This window comes from Schistocerca nitens, chromosome 2, assembly GCF_023898315.1.
Source record: "Schistocerca nitens isolate TAMUIC-IGC-003100 chromosome 2, iqSchNite1.1, whole genome shotgun sequence".
NCBI classification, from domain to species: domain Eukaryota; kingdom Metazoa; phylum Arthropoda; class Insecta; order Orthoptera; family Acrididae; genus Schistocerca; species Schistocerca nitens.
The window spans coordinates 1068335539-1068359940 of record NC_064615.1 but is presented as its reverse complement, the minus strand read 5'-3'; the positions used below and the strand labels follow the sequence as shown (position 1 = coordinate 1068359940).

Below are 24402 nucleotides of genomic sequence, written 5' to 3'. Positions count from 1 at the left end.
ATACACATTTCTATCAGGAAATGTAAAATTGAAAATGTACCACTCAGCAGAGACGCAATGTTTCGTTTGAAAGCATTAATTTCACCGATTTTCAACGACTGAAAACAGATTAAAACACTTCTCAATCTACTTGACAACCATAACTGGAATTCTACGATAATGATGAAAGGTGAAGAATTGAATTGAAACTTGCTCCAGGGCCAGAAGTCGAGCCCAGCTGTCCTTGCTTACTAGGCAGAAAAAAATGGCTCTGAGCACTACGGGACTCAACTGCTGTGGTCATTAGTCCCCTAGAACTTAGAACTACTTAAACCTAACTAACCTAAGGACATCACACACATCCATGCCCGAGGCAGGATTCGAACTTGCGACCGTAGCAGTCGCACGGTTCCGGACTGCGCGCCTAGTACTAGGCAGAAATGCAAACCATTACACCACAGCAGCAGTGTTGTCCAAATAGCTGCACGAACTACCCAAGTAGAATGCCTTCCCCACCACAAACTTCATATCTTCAGCTTATTTTCCCCCTACATTGTCAGTATTGCCACCGCTCTCCGACTTTGGAATAGCACCACAGCGTTGGATGTAATGGGGAAGTCCTGTACCATAGGTGATCTTATAGATCTTGTAATTAAATTTTCCCCGAGACATTTAAGCCTCATATTTATAAGCTGAAGATACACTCCTGGAAATTGAAATAAGAACACCGTGAATTCATTGTCCCAGGAAGGGGAAACTTTATTGACACATTCCTGGGGTCAGATACATCACATGATCACACTGACAGAACCACAGGCACATAGACACAGGCAACAGAGCATGCACAATGTCGGCACTAGTACAGTGTATATCCACCTTTCGCAGCAATGCAGGCTGCTATTCTCCCATGGAGACGATCGTAGAGATGCTGGATGTAGTCCTGTGGAACGGCTTGCCATGCCATTTCCACCTGGCGCCTCAGTTGGACCAGCGTTCGTGCTGGACGTGCAGACCGCGTGAGACAACGCTTCATCCAGTCCCAAACATGCTCAATGGGGGACAGATCCGGAGATCTTGCTGGCCAGGGTAGTTGACTTACACCTTCTAGAGCACGTTGGGTGGCACGGGATACATGCGGACGTGCATTGTCCTGTTGGAACAGCAAGTTCCCTTGCCGGTCTAGGAATGGTAGAACGATGGGTTCGATGACGGTTTGGATGTACCGTGCACTATTCAGTGTCCCCTCGACGATCACCAGTGGTGTACGGCCAGTGTAGGAGATCGCTCCCCACACCATGATGCCGGGTGTTGGCCCTGTGTGCCTCGGTCGTATGCAGTCCTGATTGTGGCGCTCACCTGCACGGCGCCAAACACGCATACGACCATCATTGGCACCAAGGCAGAAGCGACTCTCATCGCTGAAGACGACACGTCTCCATTCGTCCCTCCATTCACGCCTGTCGCGACACCACTGGAGGCGGGCTGCACGATGTTGGGGCGTGAGCGGAAGACGGCCTAACGGTGTGCGGGACCGTAGCCCAGCTTCATGGAGACGGTTGCGAATGGTCCTCGCCGATACCCCAGGAGCAACAGTGTCCCTAATTTGCTGGGAAGTGGCGGTGCGGTCCCCTACGGCACTGCGTAGGATCCTACGGTCTTGGCGTGCATCCGTGCGTCGCTGCGGTTCGGTCCCAGGTCGACGGGCACGTGCACCTTCCGCCGACCACTGGCGACAACATCGATGTACTGTGGAGACCTCACGCCCCACGTGTTGAGCAATTCGGCGGTACGTCCACCCGGCCTCCCGCATGCCCACTATACGCCCTCGCTCAAAGTCCGTCAACTGCACATACGGTTCACGTCCACGCTGTCGCGGCATGCTACCAGTGTTAAAGACTGCGATGGAGCTCCGTATGCCACGGCAAACTGGCTGACACTGACGGCGGCGGTGCACAAATGCTGCGCAGCTAGCGCCATTCGACGGCCAACACCGCGGTTCCTGGTGTGTCCGCTGTGCCGTGCGTGTGATCATTGCTTGTACAGCCCTCTCGCAGTGTCCGGAGCAAGTGTGGTGGGTCTGACACACCGGTGTCAATGTGTTCTTTTTTCCATTTCCAGGAGTGTATGAACTGATGTTTGTGTTGGGGAGGGCATTCGACTTGGATAGTTCATGCAGCACTTTTCACCAGAGTGCAGCAATTCTGCCTAGTAAGCAAGAGGACCTGGGTTTGTGTCCTGGCTGTAGCACAAATTTTAATTCAATTATCAATCGTAGATTGACTTAAATGCCTCAGGGAAAATTTAATTACAAGATGTATAAGAATAACTGGAATTCATCAATGTATGTGCTCCATAAGGGATTTGAACTGCCATGCTCCCGAATGCCACCTCGTTTGGCCAGTCATCCATGAAGAGAGTGGCCCTCTATTGACCTGCAGTTCACACTGCACATAGTTGGGAGCCCACCGTTTCCATTTATAATGCTTCCACATCCTCTCGCCTACATCCCACCCCTGTGTGCAGTGCCCGATGAAATTTCCAATCCAACCGCTCAAATGGGTGAACTCGCACATTTTTTTTATGTGTTTAGAAATTGTTACCACCATCCCTGATGCAAGTACGCGGAACCACTTCTCCAACTCTACATATTACTTGTCCCCTATATACCACTGTCTTCACTTTCAAATCACGTAGTTAATAATATATAGAAACCTTTCCACCAACTGGTTTCACATCTGAACACATTGCTCCACTCCATTTTGGCCTGATGCAGCAACAGTGGTTCAAAGCTCCAAGATTAAAAAGCAGTCCTGGTTGCAAGTGTTTTATTAATAATGACACGTTTCTCCTGGTTAGCGCATCTTCAGATTATCTTGAACAGCGGACCTGCTGTTTCACAGCTGTCTTCCAACAGTTTCAGAACGCCAATTGTCATCGTTCTTTCAAACATACGATTGCTCTCTCTCTATCTACAAATGACATAAACAGATTGTAGAGTCACTGGTTTGCATGTGATAGTTTTGTGCAGAACCATCATGATAATCGCGTACCCCAAGTTGTTTGTTTCCGCGAGTTAATATTTATGTGATTTTTTCCAGCGTAACTCAGTTGCTATTTGTGATACTGAAGTTATGTAAAAACTACTTGCTGTGACCAGATGATCAACTTTCTCACCGCCAGCTGGGCCATAACTGTGAATTTTTGATTGTTCTGGAAGAAGGATCATCAAACAAGAACACATGAAATATTAGTTCGTTTTATTACGTAAATGAGTAAGGGATTTACTTAACTTTGACACATTTTTTGCCACAGGATTTTTGTATAATTTACAACTGTCATTGACAAGCAAAGAATCACTTGATGCTCTTATTTATAAACAGTTCTCACGCAGTATGAAATGCAACCTTTACGAAAGATTGTTTTGTCAGAAAAGTTAACTACTCGTTAGTCCTACATTGTTATGCTGAGTACTTCAAATGAGGTCACGAAGTGGGTTGAGCTCAGTGTGATGGGACTACAGTGTTGGGGGACTGACGTAGTCTTCAAGAGCGCCTTCCATACGTCATTGCGGATTGCAACGAGCCCTCACTAATGTCTGTGGAATCGATTCGCGTTGCCAACTTCGGTTTGGCACCGTGATCTCTGGACGATACAACACTGCTGTAGGCGTGTAACACGCTGTTAATTACCTTAAGGGAATCTCTCATATCTATCGGCGAAGAAACTGTAGCAGAACTGTTACAGCACATAGGGCAATTCTGAATTGAAAGCAGCGACGACCATATCAGCTGTTGAGACAGCGCACTGCAACTGGGTCTGTCATAACTTCAGGCACAGTCATAGCCTAATAGATACAGATCCAACGACAACTGCCAGGTAGCCTTCGCAACTTCATGAAGTGCCAGCGCGAGGCCTCGGTGATATAACTCCGACCGAATCCTAATCACATAGGATAAGGTAGTGCACCGCATGTTTTCAGTAATCGTTGGACGTTTTGTGAAAGGACATCATCTGCTTTTGAGTTTTGTTCGAGTTGAACTTGTTTCTGGTATGTAAGATCCGTTACTTTTTGTTGTACACTTTACGAAAAGTAAGCCGATGCACTATGAAGCAGTTATCCGAATGGAACGGAAATCGGTAGATGTGATGTTCCAGTACAGACAAACAAATGATTACAGTTTTAGAAAAAGTAAACGATTTATTCTAGAGGAAGAGATTCACAAATTGAGCAAGTTAGTACCGCGTTGATCCAGTTCTGGTCCTTATGTAAACAGTTATTCGGCTTGGCAATGACTGATAGAGTTGTTGGATTCCTACTGAGGGATGTCGTGCCAAATTCTGTAAAACTGGCGCATGAGATCGTCAAACTCCCGAGATGGTTGGAGGGCCCTTCCCATAATGCTCGAAACGTCCTCAATCAGGGGAGATCCAACGACCTTGACGGCCAAGGTAGGGTTTGGCAAGCACGAAGGTTGCATGGGGGCTTAATTAAAATATAATGCAAATAATTTTAATTTTTTGTATTTGAATGTCCGTTTACAAAGTCTCGTAAACGGTTGGCCCTGACTAGTATTATTACGCTATCTGACTGCATAGAACAACAACAAAGAATGAAATGGAAATTTTCATTAACACAATTAATTAATTAAGTCCCCAGCAACTATAAAACCTACGAAACCAAAGCACAAGTATAACTGTTCTGTGTGTGGAAGTATGACTCAACGTACGCATCTGGCACGGTTCTTCTTCAACAACACAAGAAATTTTAAATATCATTTATACTGAATTAATTAAAGGAAATAGAAATACTATAATTACGCAAGAAACCCAGAATTACACTCTAATACCAGAACACAAGCCAGATGCTTTGTTGACTGAACCTGTAATGAAGCATTATTTACGACATTAAATAATGAAAAATAAATCAAGTTTCCTTACCATCATATATTGACCAAAATCACTCTAATCATTACAATATATCTCCACACCGACTCGCTATTACCACATCTCAACAGGAACTTTTCAGTATCACATCTCAGCAAGCACTCCCTACTAGCACATCTCCACGAACACTCTCTGCTACGAGTTCTTAACAAGCACTGACTACTACGCGTTCTCAACAACCACTCACACTACGACATCTCAATAATCACTGCCAGTGGAGGCGGCGGAACAATACTCGTTAGCGCGATCTCTGGCGCTGTGGCTCAGTGTAGCCACCTTTCATATGCCCTTCCTCCACGGACTAGAATTTGATGGTATTTTTGCCAGCATTGGTGGTGAAAATACCACCAAATTCGTCAAAAAAATACAGACAAAAATAAAAGATAATATTAATGCGTAAATATCATATAACTAGATAAAATTTTGGCTTTGCACTGACCTTTCAATAACCTAATATATAAAATACAGTAAGCAATACAAATTCTTTCATACATGTGACTTTACATAATAGTTTACACAAGTATTATGTGGTTAAACAGTTCAATCAATAGCGTCAGCAATGACGAATATGTGCAGGTAAGAGTCTCATAACTTTTCACAAACAGTAATACACAAAAAATCAGTTTACACAAATATTCACATAAACGCTTTCCATAGCCCAAGAAACAAGTAGTTGACAGTTCCAGCAGTAGCACCCAGCAATGGTCAACAGGTGCAAAAACCAACAAGTGACATTTTTTCAGTAGAAACAGTCCATCAGCGGCACCCAGTAATGTTGAATAGGTGCAGACACCAACAAGTAACACCATTTCAGTATAAGCAGTTCCATTAGTGGCACCAGCAATGTTGAGCAGGTGCACACAGCAACAGGTGACATCTTTTCAGTAGAAGCAGTCCATCAGTGGCACCCAGCAATGTTGAATAGGTGCAGACACCAACAAGTAACACCATTTCAGTATAAGCAGTTCCATTAGTGGCACCAGCAATGTTGAGCAGGTGCACACAGCAACAGGTGACATCTTTTCAGTAGAAGCAGTCCATCAGTGGCACCCAGCAATGTTGAGCAGGTGCAGACCGCAGTCCATAATATTCACTTTCACTAATCACACTGTTCATCAGCAGAAATTAAACATGTCCTAGTGGCACCAATCATGTAGAAAAAGTGCAAGTAACAGTCCATAATATTCCCTATCACTAATCACACAGTTCATCAGCAGAAATTAAACACGACTAAATGTCACACATCATGTTGATAAGTGCAGCACCATCACTAATCAGACAGTTCAGGCATGAACAATAGTTTGAATACACATACAATGCTTTTACACTAAACATACAAATCATAACAAACACACAAATGATATCAGATAATTGTGCTATTAACTATTACAATACACAAATACCAGTAAACCTATAATATTTATGGGTGTCAGTGCAAGCCACAACAAACAAGTAAAATAATATTTAGGAGATAGGTTGGGATCACTTCTCTGGGATTATAAAAGGAAAAAACACAAAACACACTCACTCATCTTTCATCCACATTTAGTGCTACTGTGTAGTTGAATAGTGTTAACTGTGTAAATGCAATTCTGTCAAAATTTTATGTTCATCATGTGTATCAAGTGGTAGTGGCAGCAATGTATAACAGTCAATAATAGTTAGTCAACGTCATAGTCATCATGTCAAGACCAATGTTTGCCAAGCCAGATCAAAATGTACAGTTGCTGAACAACTGTCAGTGAGCCAAGATATGCAATTACTTCCTCTCTCCAAAAAAAAAGTATATACTGCTTAGTGATTTAACAAAGTGTGTGTGTAGACAATCTTCCTTCTACTTGAGTGTTCTAGTCTGCCATCTTCATCCTCCTTGTTCCATATAGACCAACAAAAAAAATATGCTCCTCACTTACTTCACCTCTTATCCACCAAACTCCAATAATCATCAGCATTATATAATCTCAATACTTCAATAATACCTCATTTACCTTACCTCTTGTCCACGAAACTCCAATAATCATCAACTTCACATAATCTCAATACCTCAATAATACGTCGATACATATAAACCTCAGCACCAATATCATTTCACTTCCATAACAACTCTTTCCTGTAGTCAGTCTCCTCGAACAAGTACAGACAAAATCCTAGTGCAACTTCAATTCAGCATCCCATACAATCCGAAGACACAGTGTCCACACACAACCTCTGTGTAATCCATCTGACACAAATTTTCTACTCATTATAAATTATAAGATACATTTTGGTTCCTTGTCCATCATTAAATAAAAGAAATGCATACATGACCTCTAACAGCCTTTAGTTTGAATAACTTTCAGTAAGTAAGTACGATTACGAAGTGTTAATCATCATAATATTTCACAGTGTGCACACCACTTCAAGAATTATGGCAAACAGAAGCAAACATGTGGAGTATTTCTTGTGTCAAGTGTCACTTCCTATTTCAATTACTCACGAAAAATGCAGTGTAATAACTGTCAATAGTCTAACCTAGCGTTGGTATGTCATGTCGTTAGCTTCCTTCCTATTAGCATAAATTTATACAGCTTCCATAAAACCTCCAGCTCATGTGACTTCTATGAAGTTTCTTGTACTAATGTCGTTCATCGAATTATAGCAGTTCATTTTCTTATCTTAAAAATATCAGGCACTGAGCGTAAGCAAAACATGCAATAGCGCGACAATATACCAGTAGAGAACAGAATGTCAACAAGTGGATGCAGCACAATCCCTACAACGAGGCTCTGCCAAGCAAACAATCTATAATTAATACCACAGTGTAACCTAAACTCTATGTTCGTACACAGTATATCAGCATTTCTATACACCAAATTAAAGAGTAGCTGTGACGACAAAACAGAAATGTGTAAATATGCAATCCATACGCAAAGCAGCAAATATGTATCTTACATAATAAACAGGTCATTATCATCATATCAGCATAAGCAAATAAATGTTCATATGTAACCTTAATAAGTAAACATGAAGGCGCAAGCAGATAAATCACAAAGTATAACTTACATACATAACCACAGTCAGCACAATTAATCAGTTGACAATTACAATTTAAATAAATAAGCACAGCAGGCACATAATAAAAAAATATGACATCAGTGAAAAGGCATAGCAGCCAAGCGATGCATAATATACACAAGTAATAACACTGTTCATTACTCAATAATTGTCAAAATCAGTTAATGTACACAAGCATGTCGCTTCACAAGTAAATTCATAGAACATGAAATTTAGCACAAAGTATGAGTCACGTAATCGCAAGCAGCAAATTACGTCTAAAATACGTACCTAAGTGGAATTATGTTACCTGAAAAATAAACTCAATTAATAGTTACCTTTTTTAGTTTATTACTTTTTTTTTCGAAATTACATTCTTCCTGAAATTTTCTCCATAGTAAGTCGTCTTAACGTCGGACACGCACAGAATTTACCTGAAGGTCTTAAATATTTTACACAACCGTATCCTGAAAAATACTGAACGTTAATAACATAATTTATAAAGTCACCATAGCTTTATACAGAATTTAGTCGGAGAAATTAGACTGTGTATTTGTTTACGTCTGTCAGTGCATTCGCACTGAGCGCTCGATCAGCTGTAGACGCGTGACGTAGAAGGTGATTGTTTGCGGTCAACGACAGCCTTGTGCGGCGCGCCGACTTCACTGTTGCTTTGAGTATCTGCCGCCGCCGGTACACGGCGCGGTATCCTTGTATTCTCCGCATGTTTACGTATAACTGTTGGTTTCTCAAAAGTATGTCATTCCACAAAAATTTTTACGTTCGGTATATGATGTATTCCCTTAGAGCGCCGAGATTTAAGAGTTTCTACTTCAACAGTGTTATCATGAATAATTTTGCGAATTCTATATGGACCGTTATAAAGCAGAAAAAATTTGCGACACAAGCCTTTTCCTTTGTGAGACAAACGGTGGGACTTAATTAATACCTTTTGACCAACTGACAAAGTTTTTAAACGACCAGGACGCTTAGCTGATTTCTCTCTTCTAGCAGCCGCAGATGCAATATTTTGTAGAGCCAGGTTGACAACTTCAGAATGCCGCAGTTTCCGTGAAGGCGGAAAAGGAACGATTTCAGAAATGCGATTTGTTGGTACTTTATTTTTTAATATCAGTAGAGGCGGTAAAGAAGTTGAGTCATTAGGAAGTTCATTCAGAATGTTTTGAAAACTATGAAGATACTGATCCCAAGTTCTGTGATTCTGATGACAATAAAGACGGCACAATTTATTGATTTCCTTCATCCATCTCTCTGAAGCATTAGATTGAGGGTGAAAAAGTGAAATAAAAATTGGTTTAATCTTACGACGCTGTAGAGTACGAAGCCAAATTTTAGAGCGAAACTGTGATCCATTATCTGATATAACCTTATCAACATGACCAACTTCTTTAAGAAAATGTTTGATGAAAGCATTAGATACTGAACGAGCTGTTGCTTTGCGTAAAGGTGTAAAACACACATATTTTGATGTCAATTCCACTGCTACGAAAATGTACGCAAAACCATTAGTAGAACGAACCACTGGACTGAACAAATCGACTGCAGCCATGTCCTTTAATTTCGCTGGAATGATAGGAAACAACGGTGCTCTGTGAGAAACAGTTGGCGGCTTAGCCTTTTGACATAACTTGCATTTGGCAAGAACAGATCGAATGCGTTTTTCCATATTATTGAAGTAGCAATTTTCCCGTAATTTATGAAAGCATTTTCTGGGACCAAAGTGTGCATAACTGAAATGCGTATACCAAATCAGCTTATTAACCCACTCATCAGGAATACAAACTAACCAAACACAGTTGTCGACCGATTTTCGTTTAAAAAGAATGTCATTGCGAACTAAATAATGCTGTCTAATCGCTACGCTTTCCTTTCTCCTCCACTTCTCCTTAATGTCCTTCCAGATTGGATCCTTATTTTGCTCCTTAGCGATGTCCTGGAGCGAAGACGAAATAAAGTTCTCAAACGCGACACCTTGAATGTACATCAAACAATAATGGTTTTCTTTGCAGTCCTCTTCAGCACTTTGTTTCAAACCCATAGGTGCACGTGATAAAGCATCAGCAACAATATTTGAAGATCCCTGTATGTAAACAATACTAAAACCAAATTCCTGTAGGTACAACGCCCATCGTGACAATCTGCCATGAGTTAATTTTGTCGACATAAGAAATTCCAAAGCTCGATGATCAGTGTAAACCTTAGTATGTCTACCGAACAAAAATGTGCGAAATTTTGTGAAAGCCCAAACAACAGCCAAAGCTTCAAGTTCCGTAATCGAATAGTTCTTTTCGGATTTAGAGAGAACACGACTTCCAAATGCAATAGTCTTCTGTACTACAACGCCGTTTTCTTCTATCTCTTGAAATAAATGTGCACCTAGGCCTTTGTATGATGAGTCCGTCGCCAAACAAAAATCTTTAGACAAATCCGGATGTGAAAGAAGTGGAGCAGCAACTAAAGCATCACGAAGTTGTTCAAATTCTGACTGAGCTTCCTCATCCCAACACCAATTAGAATTCTTTCCAGATAGTTCACATAAACGAGGTGTGGCCAAATTGTCCAATCTAACAAAGCGTCTAAGAAAATTACAGACACCAAGGAAACTACGAACATCACGTTTTGTGGAAGGAACAGCATAATTACGAATAGCGTCTAGTTTTTCTGGATCAGGAAGAATACCTTCTGTAGAAATAATGTGACCGAGAAATTTCACCTGTGAACGACCAAATTCAGATTTTTCCAAGTTCACTGTCATGCCAACTCGTGCAAAAATACGTAATAATGAATCCAAAATTTTGTTGTGCTCACTCCAAGAACGTTTAGCAATAAGAATATCGTCAACATATGAAGTAATATTGTCACGAAGATAAACAGGTAAAATTTCATTTAAACTACGAATGAATGCTGCAGAAGATACAGTAAGTCCAAACGGTAATTTCCGAAACTGGTAACAGTTACCAAAGGCTAAAAAGGCAGTATATTTTCTACAATCAGGGTGGAGTTCTATTTGCCAAAAACTTGCGCGCATATCAATCGTGGATAAAACTTTAATTCCATGGAAATGTTGAAGAAGTTCATCTAAATTTTGTGGACGGTCAGTTTCAGGAATAATAATATTATTTATCTGTCTGGAATCCAGAACCAAACGAATTGATCCATCCTTTTTAAGAACGACATGTCATGGGCTGGTATAAGGACTGACCGCTGGCTCAATAATGCCCTGATCTAACATGTATTGAAGTTCATTCTTAACCTTGTCTCTGTAAGCCAAAGGAATAGCGTACGTTTTCCCGCGAAATGGTGTGTGTTCTTTTACTTTAAATAAATATTGTAAGCCTTGTATAGTTCCTGTGTGATGACTAAACACTGTAGCATGTGAAGTCAAAATATGGTGCAGCTCTTCTCTTGCAACGTCATCTGGCACTTCAGCTTTCTTAACCTTTTCATTAATTAATTCTTCGCTACTAATTACATCCTCCATCGCGTCTCTGTATCTATTGTCATTGTCATGAATAAACACACTGTCGTCATAATGCTCAACGAAAACATCAGAAGTAAGAAACCTTAAACATTTTGTATCTGATTCAGATCTAGCTAAACACTCGAAAAATTTCAAACATTTCGGCATTCCGGCAACAGTCAAATTCACACTTCCTTCTTTAAAGTTCAAAATTGCCTTATGTGTGTTAAGAAACTCCATACCTAATATAATCTGTGTACTGAGTAATGGAACAATAATAAAATTAGCAGACAATTCGTATCCTTGACAAATGAAATTTAGGTTGGTCTGTTGTTTAACTTCCACACCTTTTCCAGAAATCGCTCCTCGAATTGTAGTTTTAGAAATAGGTAACACAGGACAGGCAATAGTTCTTTCACATATACGAAAAACTGATTCACTAATGACGTTCAATGGGCTCCCAGAATCTAAAACTGCAGTGAACTTATTCTTACCCACACATACTTCAATAACAGGATGTAAAAATGCGTCTACATTATTTTCCTTTTCGCCTAGCAAAATGTCTCTCATATCTTCCAGGCGTACGTAGTGTAAAGTTGTAGTGTCATTACTTTCTGAACCGTCTATATTGCTGCCAGAAGCCGAAGCTGCAAGTCATGGTCGATTGTTTGCGTCACGTCTTTGATTATTCCCGTCATTTCGCGGATCAATTTCTGCTATTTCCACTTGTCTCTCTGAATTTCTGTCACGCGGAGGATGCCAATTAGGTCCTTCCTGTCTGTTAGATGCAAATTCTTGGTTGTGTCTGTTATTAAAATTTCTGTTTTCCTGTCTGCCTGCATAACTACTTCTTGTATAATTTCGACTGTCACTTCTGAAATTACTGTTAGACCTACTACCCTGGTTATTTCTGTAGTAAGAGTTTCTAGTATTGTATGAATAATTTCTGTCTTGATGATACCGATTACTGTTTCCGTATGATTGATCATTCCGGTAAGAATTACCGTTATTATAATTGTCTGTGTAATTTCTGTTAGAACGTCTGTTATTGTCATAAGGCTGGTATCTATTGTTACGTCTGTCATTCTCAAAATTACCCATATAACGCCCGTTCCGATCACTATCCCTTTTCTCTGAAAATCTATCGTAATTACTGTTACTGAAAAAGTTACAAGAAGTCCCGTCGTCGTTGTCATACTCAAGTTCTTGTAACAAAGTCTTAAAAGTCTCAATGTCGTCTTTACATCTTCCAGCTAAAGCAATTTGTCTTATGGATTGTGGCAGCTTAGTTAAACAAATGCGAATTAATTCAGTCGGGCTATAAGGGTTGGACAGGAACTGATTCTTTCGAATCATGTCTTCAAAGTATTCTGCCGGCGTGCGGAACTCAGACTGTTTAAAATTACGCTGCATAATCAGACTATTTTTGACTCTGTCTTGTGTGTTTTCGGACCAATATGCCGATAGAAATGCATGATAAAAATCATTTAGATTATTACAATCTCTAATGAGTGCGCGCATCCGCGTCGCCGGTTCGTTTTCTAAATATCCACACATAAATTCCAGTTTGTGACTTAGTGGCCAATTTGGTGGGAGTGCGTACATAAATTGATCTAACCATGCACATGGATGTATGTCATTCTTAGAATTGCGGAAGATCTTAAATTTCCGAACAGTCAAAAAGTGTTTATAGTCAAAGTTTTCGCCTCGTGGCGACAAAGACCTACCGCGTCTGTCCCAGTCCCAGTGTTGATTATTGTCAAATTCGCGCGTCTGGCGCTCTCTTGTTGCATCCCGTAAATGAAACAAATTACCTTCTTCAAACCCCCCTGGTATCTGTGATTCTAAATTTCTTTTGCTGTCTTTTCCTACGATTTCGCCTTCAATTTGTTTGACTTGCATTCGTAATGGCTCAAATTCCCTTTTAACGCGTTCATTAAATTTTCCCTGATTTTCAACATGTTTATTTATGTTCTGGTACTCTTTGGTTTCTGAAAATGGTAATGGAGCTGTATCATCCGAATCTCTGTCCCCATGTAAACTAAGTGTAGTGTCGGCAGACTTGCCAACACTACGCACACTAATTGAAAGAGGCGGCCAAGATGCACGCGCTAACTCACGAAGGATGGAGTGAGGTCTGAAACAGGAGACTTAATGAATGTGATAAAGAAAATACGTATCTTTGGAATATACTTAACTTTTAATACATCCTTGTATACATCGTTCTTGATGAGACACCTGGAGATTGTGGCGATACAAGTGACTCTTTATATACAAGCTATTTAAGGCTAATGGCGCCTTGGTAAGTCGTAGCCATTAACTTAGCTGAAGGCTATTCTAACTGTCTCTCGGCAAATGAGAGAAATGGCTTCGTCCGTATAGTCGCTAGCAACGTCGCCGTACAACTGGGACGAGTTCTCGTACGTCTCTCGAGACCTGCCGTGTGGTGGCGCTCGGTCTGCGATCACTCAGTGGCGACACGCGGGTCCGACATGTACTAATGGACCGCGGCCTATTTAAGCTACCACCTAGCAAGTGTGGTGTCTGGCAGTGACACCACACTAAGATTTGTCAATTTATCTGAAATTTCCTCAACTCTTTCCGATAAGTCACCTATTTTTTCTCTCTGTTTATTTACGTCTTCCGTAAGTGTCGCGACTCGGGTTTCAGTGTTGACACATTTGGTAGTTAACTGTTCATATTGTTGTGTTAGATTATTTAATCTGTCATTTGGTACGGATTCCTCGATTTTCTCAAATATTTCTTCCTTATCAAGTGCACGTTGTAAATTTAACTCTGAAAATTTTTGTACTATCACGCGATGTCTTTCTTCCTGTTCTCTATCTTGTTCCCTTTGTCTAATCTCTACTGCAATTAATCTATTATTGTGAGAATTCAAAATCGGTTGTACTTCTTCTCTGATTTCTTTCTTTAATTCAGCTTTCATATTTTTGAAACATGTCCCTATTCGTGAGTCTAACCGTGTTTCCAAAGTTCCCATCTCTGTTTTAAATTCAGATCCTAACCGAGTTTCCATTGTTCCTATCCGTGAGTCTAACCGTGTTTCCATTGTTTCCCTATTTGTTTTTAATTCAGATCTAAACAGTGATTCCATTGTTCCCATCTGTGTTTTAAATTCAGATGCCAAATTTAATATTACACCCATCAACTGCTCCGTATTAACTTGTTCGAAATTCCTTTCGCCCCTAACATTTCCCGCAAAACCAGTTTCATTCGTCATAGCTGAAAGGCTATCTGTGTTCGATGCTATTCCAGAATTTTCTATCGTTAATCTCGTATTCTGTGAATTTTCTGATTCAGAAAAATTTTGAAATGGTTCCGGACTGTCTTCCCGACTTATTAAATTGTTTTCAACTCCATTATTCATCATACTGTTGTCCTGTGTTGGCGAGTTCGCCATGTCGACAATTTCGTCATTCTCACTATTCATCATTTTCGCCTTTTTCATTGATCGCGTAATCATTTACAAAACATACAAAACTCGTTACTGTACGAAAATTACACACAATGCCTCCTTATTTCCGACAATACCATTCACACGAAATGCTTCCCTCAACCACGATTAACGAACAATTGAAATCTTCCTAACTGCACAAAATTGTCAAATCCGTATACAAGATAACAAAATTAAATTCTGCAAAAAAAAAAAAAAAAAAATACCATTAGAAGAATGACAATTACCAAATCTTCAGATGCAAAATAAACTACAATTACTAAACTACAAAGTACTACAACAATACTACTGTCTACTATTTCTACAATCAGAAGAATTCCAAGGGACGATCCTGGCAGGGTCGCCACGTGCATGGGGGCTTAATTAAAATATAATGCAAATAATTTTAATTTTTTGTATTTGAATGTCCGTTTACAAAGTCTCGTAAACGGTTGGCCCTGACTAGTATTATTACGCTATCTGACTGCATAGAACAACAACAAAGAATGAAATGGAAATTTTCATTAACACAATTAATTAATTAAGTCCCCAGCAACTATAAAACCTACGAAACCAAAGCACAAGTATAACTGTTCTGTGTGTGGAAGTATGACTCAACGTACGCATCTGGCACGGTTCTTCTTCAACAACACAAGAAATTTTAAATATCATTTATACTGAATTAATTAAAGGAAATAGAAATACTATAATTACGCAAGAAACCCAGAATTACACTCTAATACCAGAACACAAGCCAGATGCTTTGTTGACTGAACCTGTAATGAAGCATTATTTACGACATTAAATAATGAAAAATAAATCAAGTTTCGTTACCTTCATATATTGACCAAAATCACTCTAATCATTACAATATATCTCCACACCGACTCGCTGTTACCACATCTCAACAAGAACTTTTCAGTATCACATCTCAGCAAGCACTCCCTACTAGCACATCTCCACGAACACTCTCTGCTACGAGTTCTTAACAAGCACTGACTACTACGCGTTTTCAACAACCACTCCCACTACGACATCTCAATAATCACTGCCAGTGGAGGCGGCGGAACAATACTCTCTAGCGCGATCTCTGGCGCTGTGGCTCAGTGTAGCCACCTTTCAAGGTAAGCAGCGGAAACTGTCACCGCGTATGCTGAAATGTAAGCCCAAGATGGCTTGTCATGAAGCGCGAGGAAACAGGTCGTATAAAGTCATCGAGGTACAGCCGTGGTGTAAGGGTGCCGTGGATGACAACCAAAGGGGTCCTCCTGTGAAAAGACATGGCCCGCCAGACCATCACCCCTGGTTGTCGTGCCATAGTGCGGGCGACAGTCGGGTTGGTATCCAGTGCTGTCCGTGGTGTCTCCAGACACGTCTTCTTCCCTGCTCATAGGGCCTCAGTTCAAAACGGAACTCATCACAGAAGACAGTTCTACTCCAGTGAGTGAGAGTCCAGACCGAAGAGGTGTCAGGAGACGCCCTAGACAGTGGAGCGATACAAACCTGAAAGTCGCCCGCCGCCATATGTCCCCACAACCAAGAGTGATGGTCCAACAACCACGGCGCCCGCCTGGGCAGCAAGTCACGGAGGTTCTTCTATGGCACCGTAGGAGGACTTCCCTGTTGTGCTCTCCAGGCGGGAGCTATCGTTACAGATTCCCATGCGTTCGTATGACGCGGTTGTGATCCCCAATGACTGATTGGTCCGACCGCTACACATCTATGGTTTCATAATTATTTGGTGGTACCTGAAGACGTAGCGTTAAGGTTCGAAACCGGCCGTGGAAAAAATTAAGAAAATTGTTAGCAACTTATCGCATAAATAGGACACCTTTGGTTGTTATTCGTGGCAGCCTCACAGCACAGCGGTACGTCGACGATATTCTATGTCCCATTTTGTTGCCCTACATGACAAGCTATGCTGGAGCTACATATCAGCAAGATAATGTCCACCTACACACGGCGAAAGTTTCTGTTGCTTTTCTTCGTGCTTGCCAAACCATGCCTTGGCCAGTAAGGTCGCTGGATCTCTCCCTAATTGAGAACGTGTGGATCGTTACGGCTAGGGCCCTCCAACCAGCTCGGGAGTTTGACGGTCTAACGCGTCAGTTGGGCAGAATTTGGCGCGACATCGCTCAGGACGACATCCGACAACTCTATCAGTCAGTGCCAAGACGAATACCTGCTTCAGAAGAGCCAGAGGTGGACCTGCGTGTTATTAACTTGATCAATTTGTGAAGCTCTTTCTCGTGAATAAATCGTCCAGTTTATCTGAAATTGTAACGGTTTGTTTGTCTGTACACGGGGTTTCCATCCAATTCGGATAATTCCTTCCTGGGGCGTTGTCTTTTTTTTCTTTTGTCTGAGGGTGTATAAGTAGTCGTCTTTTAATCACGTGCAGCCTATTTTTTCTTGCCTTCGAAGAGAATCCTTGTTGCTTGATTAAGGTAACTGAAACGGGGTGCACCTCTTATGTAGGATAGAGTATTACACTCGGAATACATTTCACACATTCGCATTCAACCAGCCCTATAATAGAAGTTTAATATATTTTCTTTTTCTGTTTTGAAATGATAGCATTCACTTAAAGTGTGCTCCAGTCCTTTTTTGAAATTACGAAAGTTACCTCGTTTTTACAAGTGCGAAAAACCTTCCCAACGTACAATGTGGTCATCTGATCAGGAACAATTACTATACTCAAATTTAAACGTATTGCAATTGAGAATATCTTGTTAATACTGTATTTAATAGTCTATGTGTTACATTATTACTCTACAAGACGCCAAAAATCAGTAACTGAAAATAAATTAAGAAGAAATATTATCAAAAACCAGTTACAAGTTAAAAACATTTTCAAATAAAACGTACTGGTAACCAACACATGTTTCCATTTTCAAAACAGCGAAAATTTTAACATCAAAAGAACTTAGTTCTTTCGCAGCTATCGAGTGTTCTGTGGTAGAAGATCTTCTAAAGTTTTAAGGTGGAAGATGGCGCACGATCGATAAACTCGGCTTAACCGTCCACACATTAGGTAACTACTTTTAAACATATACAGAATTTTACTCATTATGAAACTCTATAATCGAAGAATTGATGCCGAGCGGTCTAAGGCGCTGCAGTCATGGACTGTGCGGCTGGTCCCGTCGGAGGTTCGAGTCCTCTGTCGGGCATGTGTGTGTGTGTGTGTTTGTCCTTAGGATAATTTCGGTTAAGTAGTGTGTAAGCTTAGGGACTGATGACCTTAGCAGTTAAGTCCCATAAGATTTCACAGACATTTGAACATTTTTTTGAAGAATTGATAGCATCTACAAAATATATTTTATATATTGTGGAGATAAATATGTAGGACTCCTAACATTTACAACTGCTGTACAAAATACCTCATGCGTCACAGCAAAAAAAAAAAAATAGTATAAAATGTTGGAAACTGCTTGTACTGGTTTCTGATGAGCATCCCTTCCTGCGTTTCTAAAATCAGTTACTAAACTGAAAGGCTGACTAAGAAGCATCATGTGTTTCTCGGTGCAATATCCTCCAGAGGCAACATAGGTTCAAATGGCTCTGAGCACTATGCGACTTAACTTCTGAGGTCATCAGTCGCCTAGAACTTAGAACTAATTAAACCTAAGGACATCACACACATCCACGCCCGAGGCAGGATTCGAACCTGCGACCGTAGCGGTCGTGCGGTTCCAGACTGAAGCGCCTAGATCCGCTCGGCCACACCGGCCGGCCCACCGGTCATCTGGGATTAGCAACAAATGACCACGTCATGTTAATGACGTTTTTTCAGTTCCATATCTCACAGTTTCTTTTGCCCTCATTCCAGCTCTTATTTCATGGTTAGTTTTATCTCAGTTCTTGCTATTCTGGGGCTCATTCGTACACTGAGATGAGCAAAGTCGTGGGATAGCGAATGCTCATATACAAATGACAGTAGTATCGCGTACACAAGGTATAAAATGGCAGTACATTGGCGGAGCTGTCATTTGCACTCAAGTGGTTCACGTGAAAAGGTTTCTGGACGTAATTATGGCCGCACGAAGGGAGGTAACACACTTTGAACGCGGGATGGTAGTTGGAGCTAGACGCATGGGACATTCCGTTTCGGAAATCGTTACGGAAATGAATATTCCGAGATCCTAAGTGTCATAAGAGCGCCGAGAATACATGTCAGGCATTGCCTCTCACCACGGACAACGAAGCGGCGGACGGCCATCATTAACGACCGAGAGGAGCGGCGTTTGCGTAGAGCTGTCAGTGATAGCAGATAAACAGCACCGCGTGAAATAATCGCAGAAATCAATGTGAGCCTTAAGACGAACTTATCCGTTAGGTCAGTGTGGCGAAATTTGGCCTTAATGAGTTATGGCAGCAGACGACCAACGCGCGTGCCTTTTCCAACAGCACGTCATCGTCTCCATCGCCTCTCCTGGGCTCGTGACCACATCGGTTGGATCCTAGACGACTAGAATACTGGGACCTTGCCAGGTGAGTCCCGATTTCAGTTGGTAAGAGATGATGGTAGGGTTCGAGTGTGGTTCAGACCCCACGAATCCATGGACCCAAATTCTCAATAAGGTACTGGGCTGGTGGTGGCTCCATAATGGTGTGGCTGTGTTTACATCGAGTATACGGGTTCTCTGGTAGAATTGAACCGGTTATTTAGTGATAATGGTTATGTTCGGCTACTTGGACACCATTTGCAACTTTTCATGGACTTGATGTTCCCAAAGAGCGATGGAATTTTTATGGCTGACAATGCGCAATGCCACGGGCCATAATTGCTCGTGGTTTGAAGAACATTCCGGACAGTTCGAGCGAATGATTTGGCCAACCAGATATCCCGACATGATTCCCATCGAACATCTACGGGACATCCAGAATGAGATTTTCACTCTGCAGCGGAGTGTGCGCTGATATGAAACTTCCTGGCAGATTAAAACTGTGTGTCCGACCGAGACTCGAACTCGGGACCTTTGCCTTTCGCGGGCAAGTGCTCTACCATCTGAGCTACCGAAGCACGACTTCGGTAGCTCAGATGGTAGAGCACTTGCCCGCGAAAGGCAAAGGTCCCGAGTTCGAGTCTCGGTCGGACACACAGTTTTAATCTGCCAAGAAGTTTCATCTATGGGACATGATCAAGAGGTCAGTTCGTGCACAAAATCCTGCACTGGCAACACTTTCGCAGATATTAACGGCTATAGAAGCAGCGTGACTCAGTATTTGCGCAGGGGATTTTCAACGACTTGTTGAGTCCACTTCACGTCCAGTTGCTGTACTATGCTGTGCAACCTCCACTATGCTGTGCAACAGGAGGTACGACACGATATTAGTTCGGATCCCATGTCTTCTGTCATCTTAGTGTGCATAATTCATTTTCACAGCTATGCGTCTTCTTTTGAGGCCAGCATTTGAAACCCATTGTTCTGGTCTATAGCACAGGACAGACTCACCCATTATCCAAACCACTCTTTTCTTACTCTTGCTAGCAATTGTCTTGTGCCACTAAAATGAATTCTTTCATCCTTTTACTTTCAACTTTGTTGTATTCCGTCTTTTAATTCTGTATTATCGAATCCACTTTTGTCAATATTCCTCTATGTCCTTAAATTTTTCTGTTTGTCTCATAACTGCTCTACCACTGATCAGAACTTCAAATCTAGTGGCACTATTCACTGTTCCTATCAGATATTCGGTTTTTGGTAAACTCATCTGTAGTCCCCATTTGTCATATTTTTCAGATAAACGTCATTGTATGAAGTTCCTATTCATCTTCTGTTAGAATGACTTGATCAGCAGAAAAACTTAACGAAAACACCTGTACACCACTAACAATGATTCCCATACCTCCACGGTACTTCTACACACAAACTGAACGATGTGAGTGATATACTGCGGCCTTGCCTTAGCCCTTTTGTGACATTAACAGGTTTTTATAATGGTTCAAATGGCTCTGGGCACTATGGGACTTAACTTCTGAGGTCATCAGTCCCCTAGAACTTAGAACTACTTAAACCTAACTAACCTAAGGACATCACACACATCCATGCCCGAGGCAGGATTCGAACCTGCGACCGTAGCAGTCCCGCGGTTCCAGACTGTAGCGCCTAGAACCACTCGGCCACACCGACCGGCGGTTTTTATAAGTTTGATCCTTTTTTGATCTGTAGCTTATTGTCTCTGTATATTTCAATACCAATCAGTAAAGAATGGTCATCCCTACATCTTCCAAAACTTCCCACAATTTTGCTCTAGAGGATGGGGAGTCACAGGCTTTTGCTAAATCTATAAAGGCAATGTGTAACTCCTTGTCTACTGCTATAATTTCTCCATTACCTGTTGCAAAAATGTCACATTTCAGGTAATGTTTTCATAGATAGTTATAAAATTAGGAACAACTGTCATGTGTACAGCATCGGACGCAAATTACTTACATTTTAGAAGTAATGCAGATTTCCGTGTAGTTGTTAGCCATTTTCTTACTAGTTTTCCGTCTTGAATGTTTGTTTTTCTGTATTACGGGATATAAAATGATTTTTCTAATTTCTTTTTCATTATATCCAGGTCTATGGCTGGACGTCACACAAAAGCTCGAATATAAAGTCAGGATCGTCTTGAAAGTAGTTTGTGTTTACCGCAACATTGCTGAAGAGCCTTTATTTCATCTTTTCAGTTCTTCCACAGCACGCTGTCCAGTGACATTAATGTGACCACCTGTCACAAGCATAAATAACCACCTGTTGCAGTGCGGACCGCCGTGAGACGTGCAGGAGGGGAGCTAGTGGGATCCTGGAACGTACCGGCAGGGATGTGGAGCCATGCTGACGTCACTGCCAAGGCCAGCTGGACAAGGCTTCTCCATTGAGGATCCATGGCGCGAACACCGTATCGAGGTCGTCTGACAGATTCTCAACTGGGTTTAAATCCGGGGAGTTTGGTGGCCATGGGGGTACGGTAAACTCTTCCTGGTGCTCTTAGACCCACGCATGTACACTGCGAGCTGTGTGAAATGTTGTATGGTTCTGCTGGTTGATGCCATTATGCCAAGGAGAAACATCCTGCTGGTGGATGCCATCGTGCCGACGAAAAAGAAACTGCATAAAGGGGTGGACAGGGTGTCCGCAGATAGATGCATACTTGATCCATTTTGCCTTCCAGAATGATGAAATCACCCAGGGAATATCCTCCAGCCTAGATCCATCCGGCAATTGTTGCAGGGTGTTCGCTTTCAGAAACGTTTCATGCTGTAGCCCCCCTAGGGCCATCTATCCAATGACGTGACTCATCTGAAAAGGCCGCCTATCGCCATTCAGTGGACATCCAGTTGAAGTACTGGCGTCCAAAAACAAAGGCGTCAGTGATGCTGGTTAAAAACACATAAGAAATAGACAGGCACAATTAAAAAAACACAGCAACAGTCTTGTTTCTGATCGCCACACTTTAAAAAGGGGGACGCACAACACCGAACACTCACAGAAAACACTGTACTATAGAGTACGAAGGCATATGGGTATGGGGGAGGGGGAGGACCTGAACAGATGAGGGGAGGAAACGGGGGAGAAGAGGAAGAGCAAAAAAAAAGGGAGGAGCTGATGGAGGGAGAGGGCACAGAAAAAGGGGGGAGCAGGGCAGACACGAGAAAGGAGTGGGGAAGACAGTGGAGGGGAAAAAGGAGTCACGGGGGAGGTAATGGAGTCAGGGAGTGAGTAGGTGAAGGAAAAACAGAATGGAAAGGGGGGGAGCCCAGGTAAAGGACAGAGGGAGGGAGTGGAAGGTGAGGACATAGTTGGTAGGATTGATAAATGGAGGGTGAGAGGGCACCATCCAGGAGGGGGGAGTTGATGGAAATCACCTCAGGAAAGGAGATGAAGGGTGTAGAGGTGGAGGATAGGGGGCGGGGATTGGAGAGGAGAGGAGCAAACAGGGAATGAGGGGGATCAAGTTGGTGGGAGGGAGCAACCAGGGGATGAGGGGGATCAAGTTGGTGGGAGGGAGCAACCAGGGGATGAGGGGGATCAAGTTGGTGGGAGGTGTAGAGGACGTGGACATGTTCGAGGAAAAGCATCAGATGGGGGGAAAGGAATGTCATAAAGGATCTGCGTGGGGGATGTGGGACAGCTCCGTTTTGGTATGCACAGTATACTTTAACCAAAGCGGCACGCGAGCTGTTTACAAACGTAGCCGTTTCGGAACTGATTCCGCCGAGCAAATCTCTTGAACATCAGACGAATCGCTCCGTTTCCATATAATGACCACGACTTTACTGTTTTCCGTGTGCTCCCGATTCACTTTATATATCCTCCACTCGTGGTGCTGCCATCTGCTGTCTATGAGTGGTTATTGCATGCTAACATTAATGTGTTGGACTGTTTAATATACGTGAAATATACAGTACATGATAGTTTACATTTTTGTGGCAAAATTTAATACTGCAAATCTTACTCTGAACTGTAAGCGCAGCCCCGCCTGTAACTGTGCGTAGTACTAATGCTGTCATTAAATGCGGTCGCACACCTACTTTCACGTATGCCTCGGCACAGCCCACGAAAGGAAGGCAAACGAATCTTTAGTTATGGTGGTAGAAGGCAACCAAATCCATATCCGTAACCAGATCCATGTGCCCCATGTTTGTTACCTACGTTACTCTCTGTGACTGGTGTGATTTGAGAAGGGTAAGATGTTGCAGACAGGGCCTCTCTGCCAGGTGGGTGATGGCTACATACGCTAAGGCGTCAGTTCAGATGATTCTACAAAAACAATCTATGGAAGGACAAACGAATGTAAGACAAGAACATTTTCGAATAGTCACTTATAATGTCTACATCATACGATTAAATGCTAAATAATGCTTATAACCACAAATTCTTGGTCTGAAGTACCTTATACGGGTACAGTAGTAATTATAGTTGCTGATAGTTGATGGGATACCGAGAGGATGTTTATCGTGATTCCCTTGAATCACCAATGTGTTGATGAGTTTGTCTATGTTGTTAATGTGTCCGTATATAACTGTGCACGTGTGGGCGTAAGTGTATGAGTGTGTGTGTGTGTGTGTGTGTGTGTGTGTGTGTGTGTGTGAAAGAAAGAGAGAGAGAGAGACAGAGACAGAATGAATTTGTATTTTTAAAATTTGATTTCTGCGACTGTGCTTTTATTTGAGCGCAATGTGTTTTCTTACAGGAAGTTTCTCCAGGACTAGTACGAACTGAAGGAGTATCAAACGTAATGGCTTCCCTTTCAAATGAAAATGAATTTTTCGCCAAACTGAAGGAGATGCCAACTATGGAATCAGAAGACATAGCAGGAGCCGTTGTTTACATGTTGTCCCAGCATCCTCGTGTTCAGGTGTGTTACATGCACTACAGAATCGGTAGAGTGCATTATTTATACTATTTGTAGACTGATGACGTTACTCTAAAAGAATATGAGATTTAATCCATCTTTTGCTAGTAATCTCCGTAGTAAGATATCTATACTGTAGGTACCTCGTACTAAGGAAACTAAT

General features: G+C 41.9%; 1 protein-coding gene across 2 annotated transcripts in view; it reads left to right on the top strand.

Moving 5' to 3' along the window:
* The window catches only part of LOC126237454 (dehydrogenase/reductase SDR family member 11-like), a 421354-nt gene that overhangs the window by 368554 nt on the left and 28398 nt on the right, over nt 1-24402 (top strand). For both annotated transcript variants that reach the window (XM_049947588.1, XM_049947587.1), the window contains exon 5: nt 24078-24242. In XM_049947588.1, the coding sequence (XP_049803545.1) occupies nt 24078-24242 (165 nt within the window). The remainder of the gene's footprint in view (nt 1-24077; nt 24243-24402) is intronic.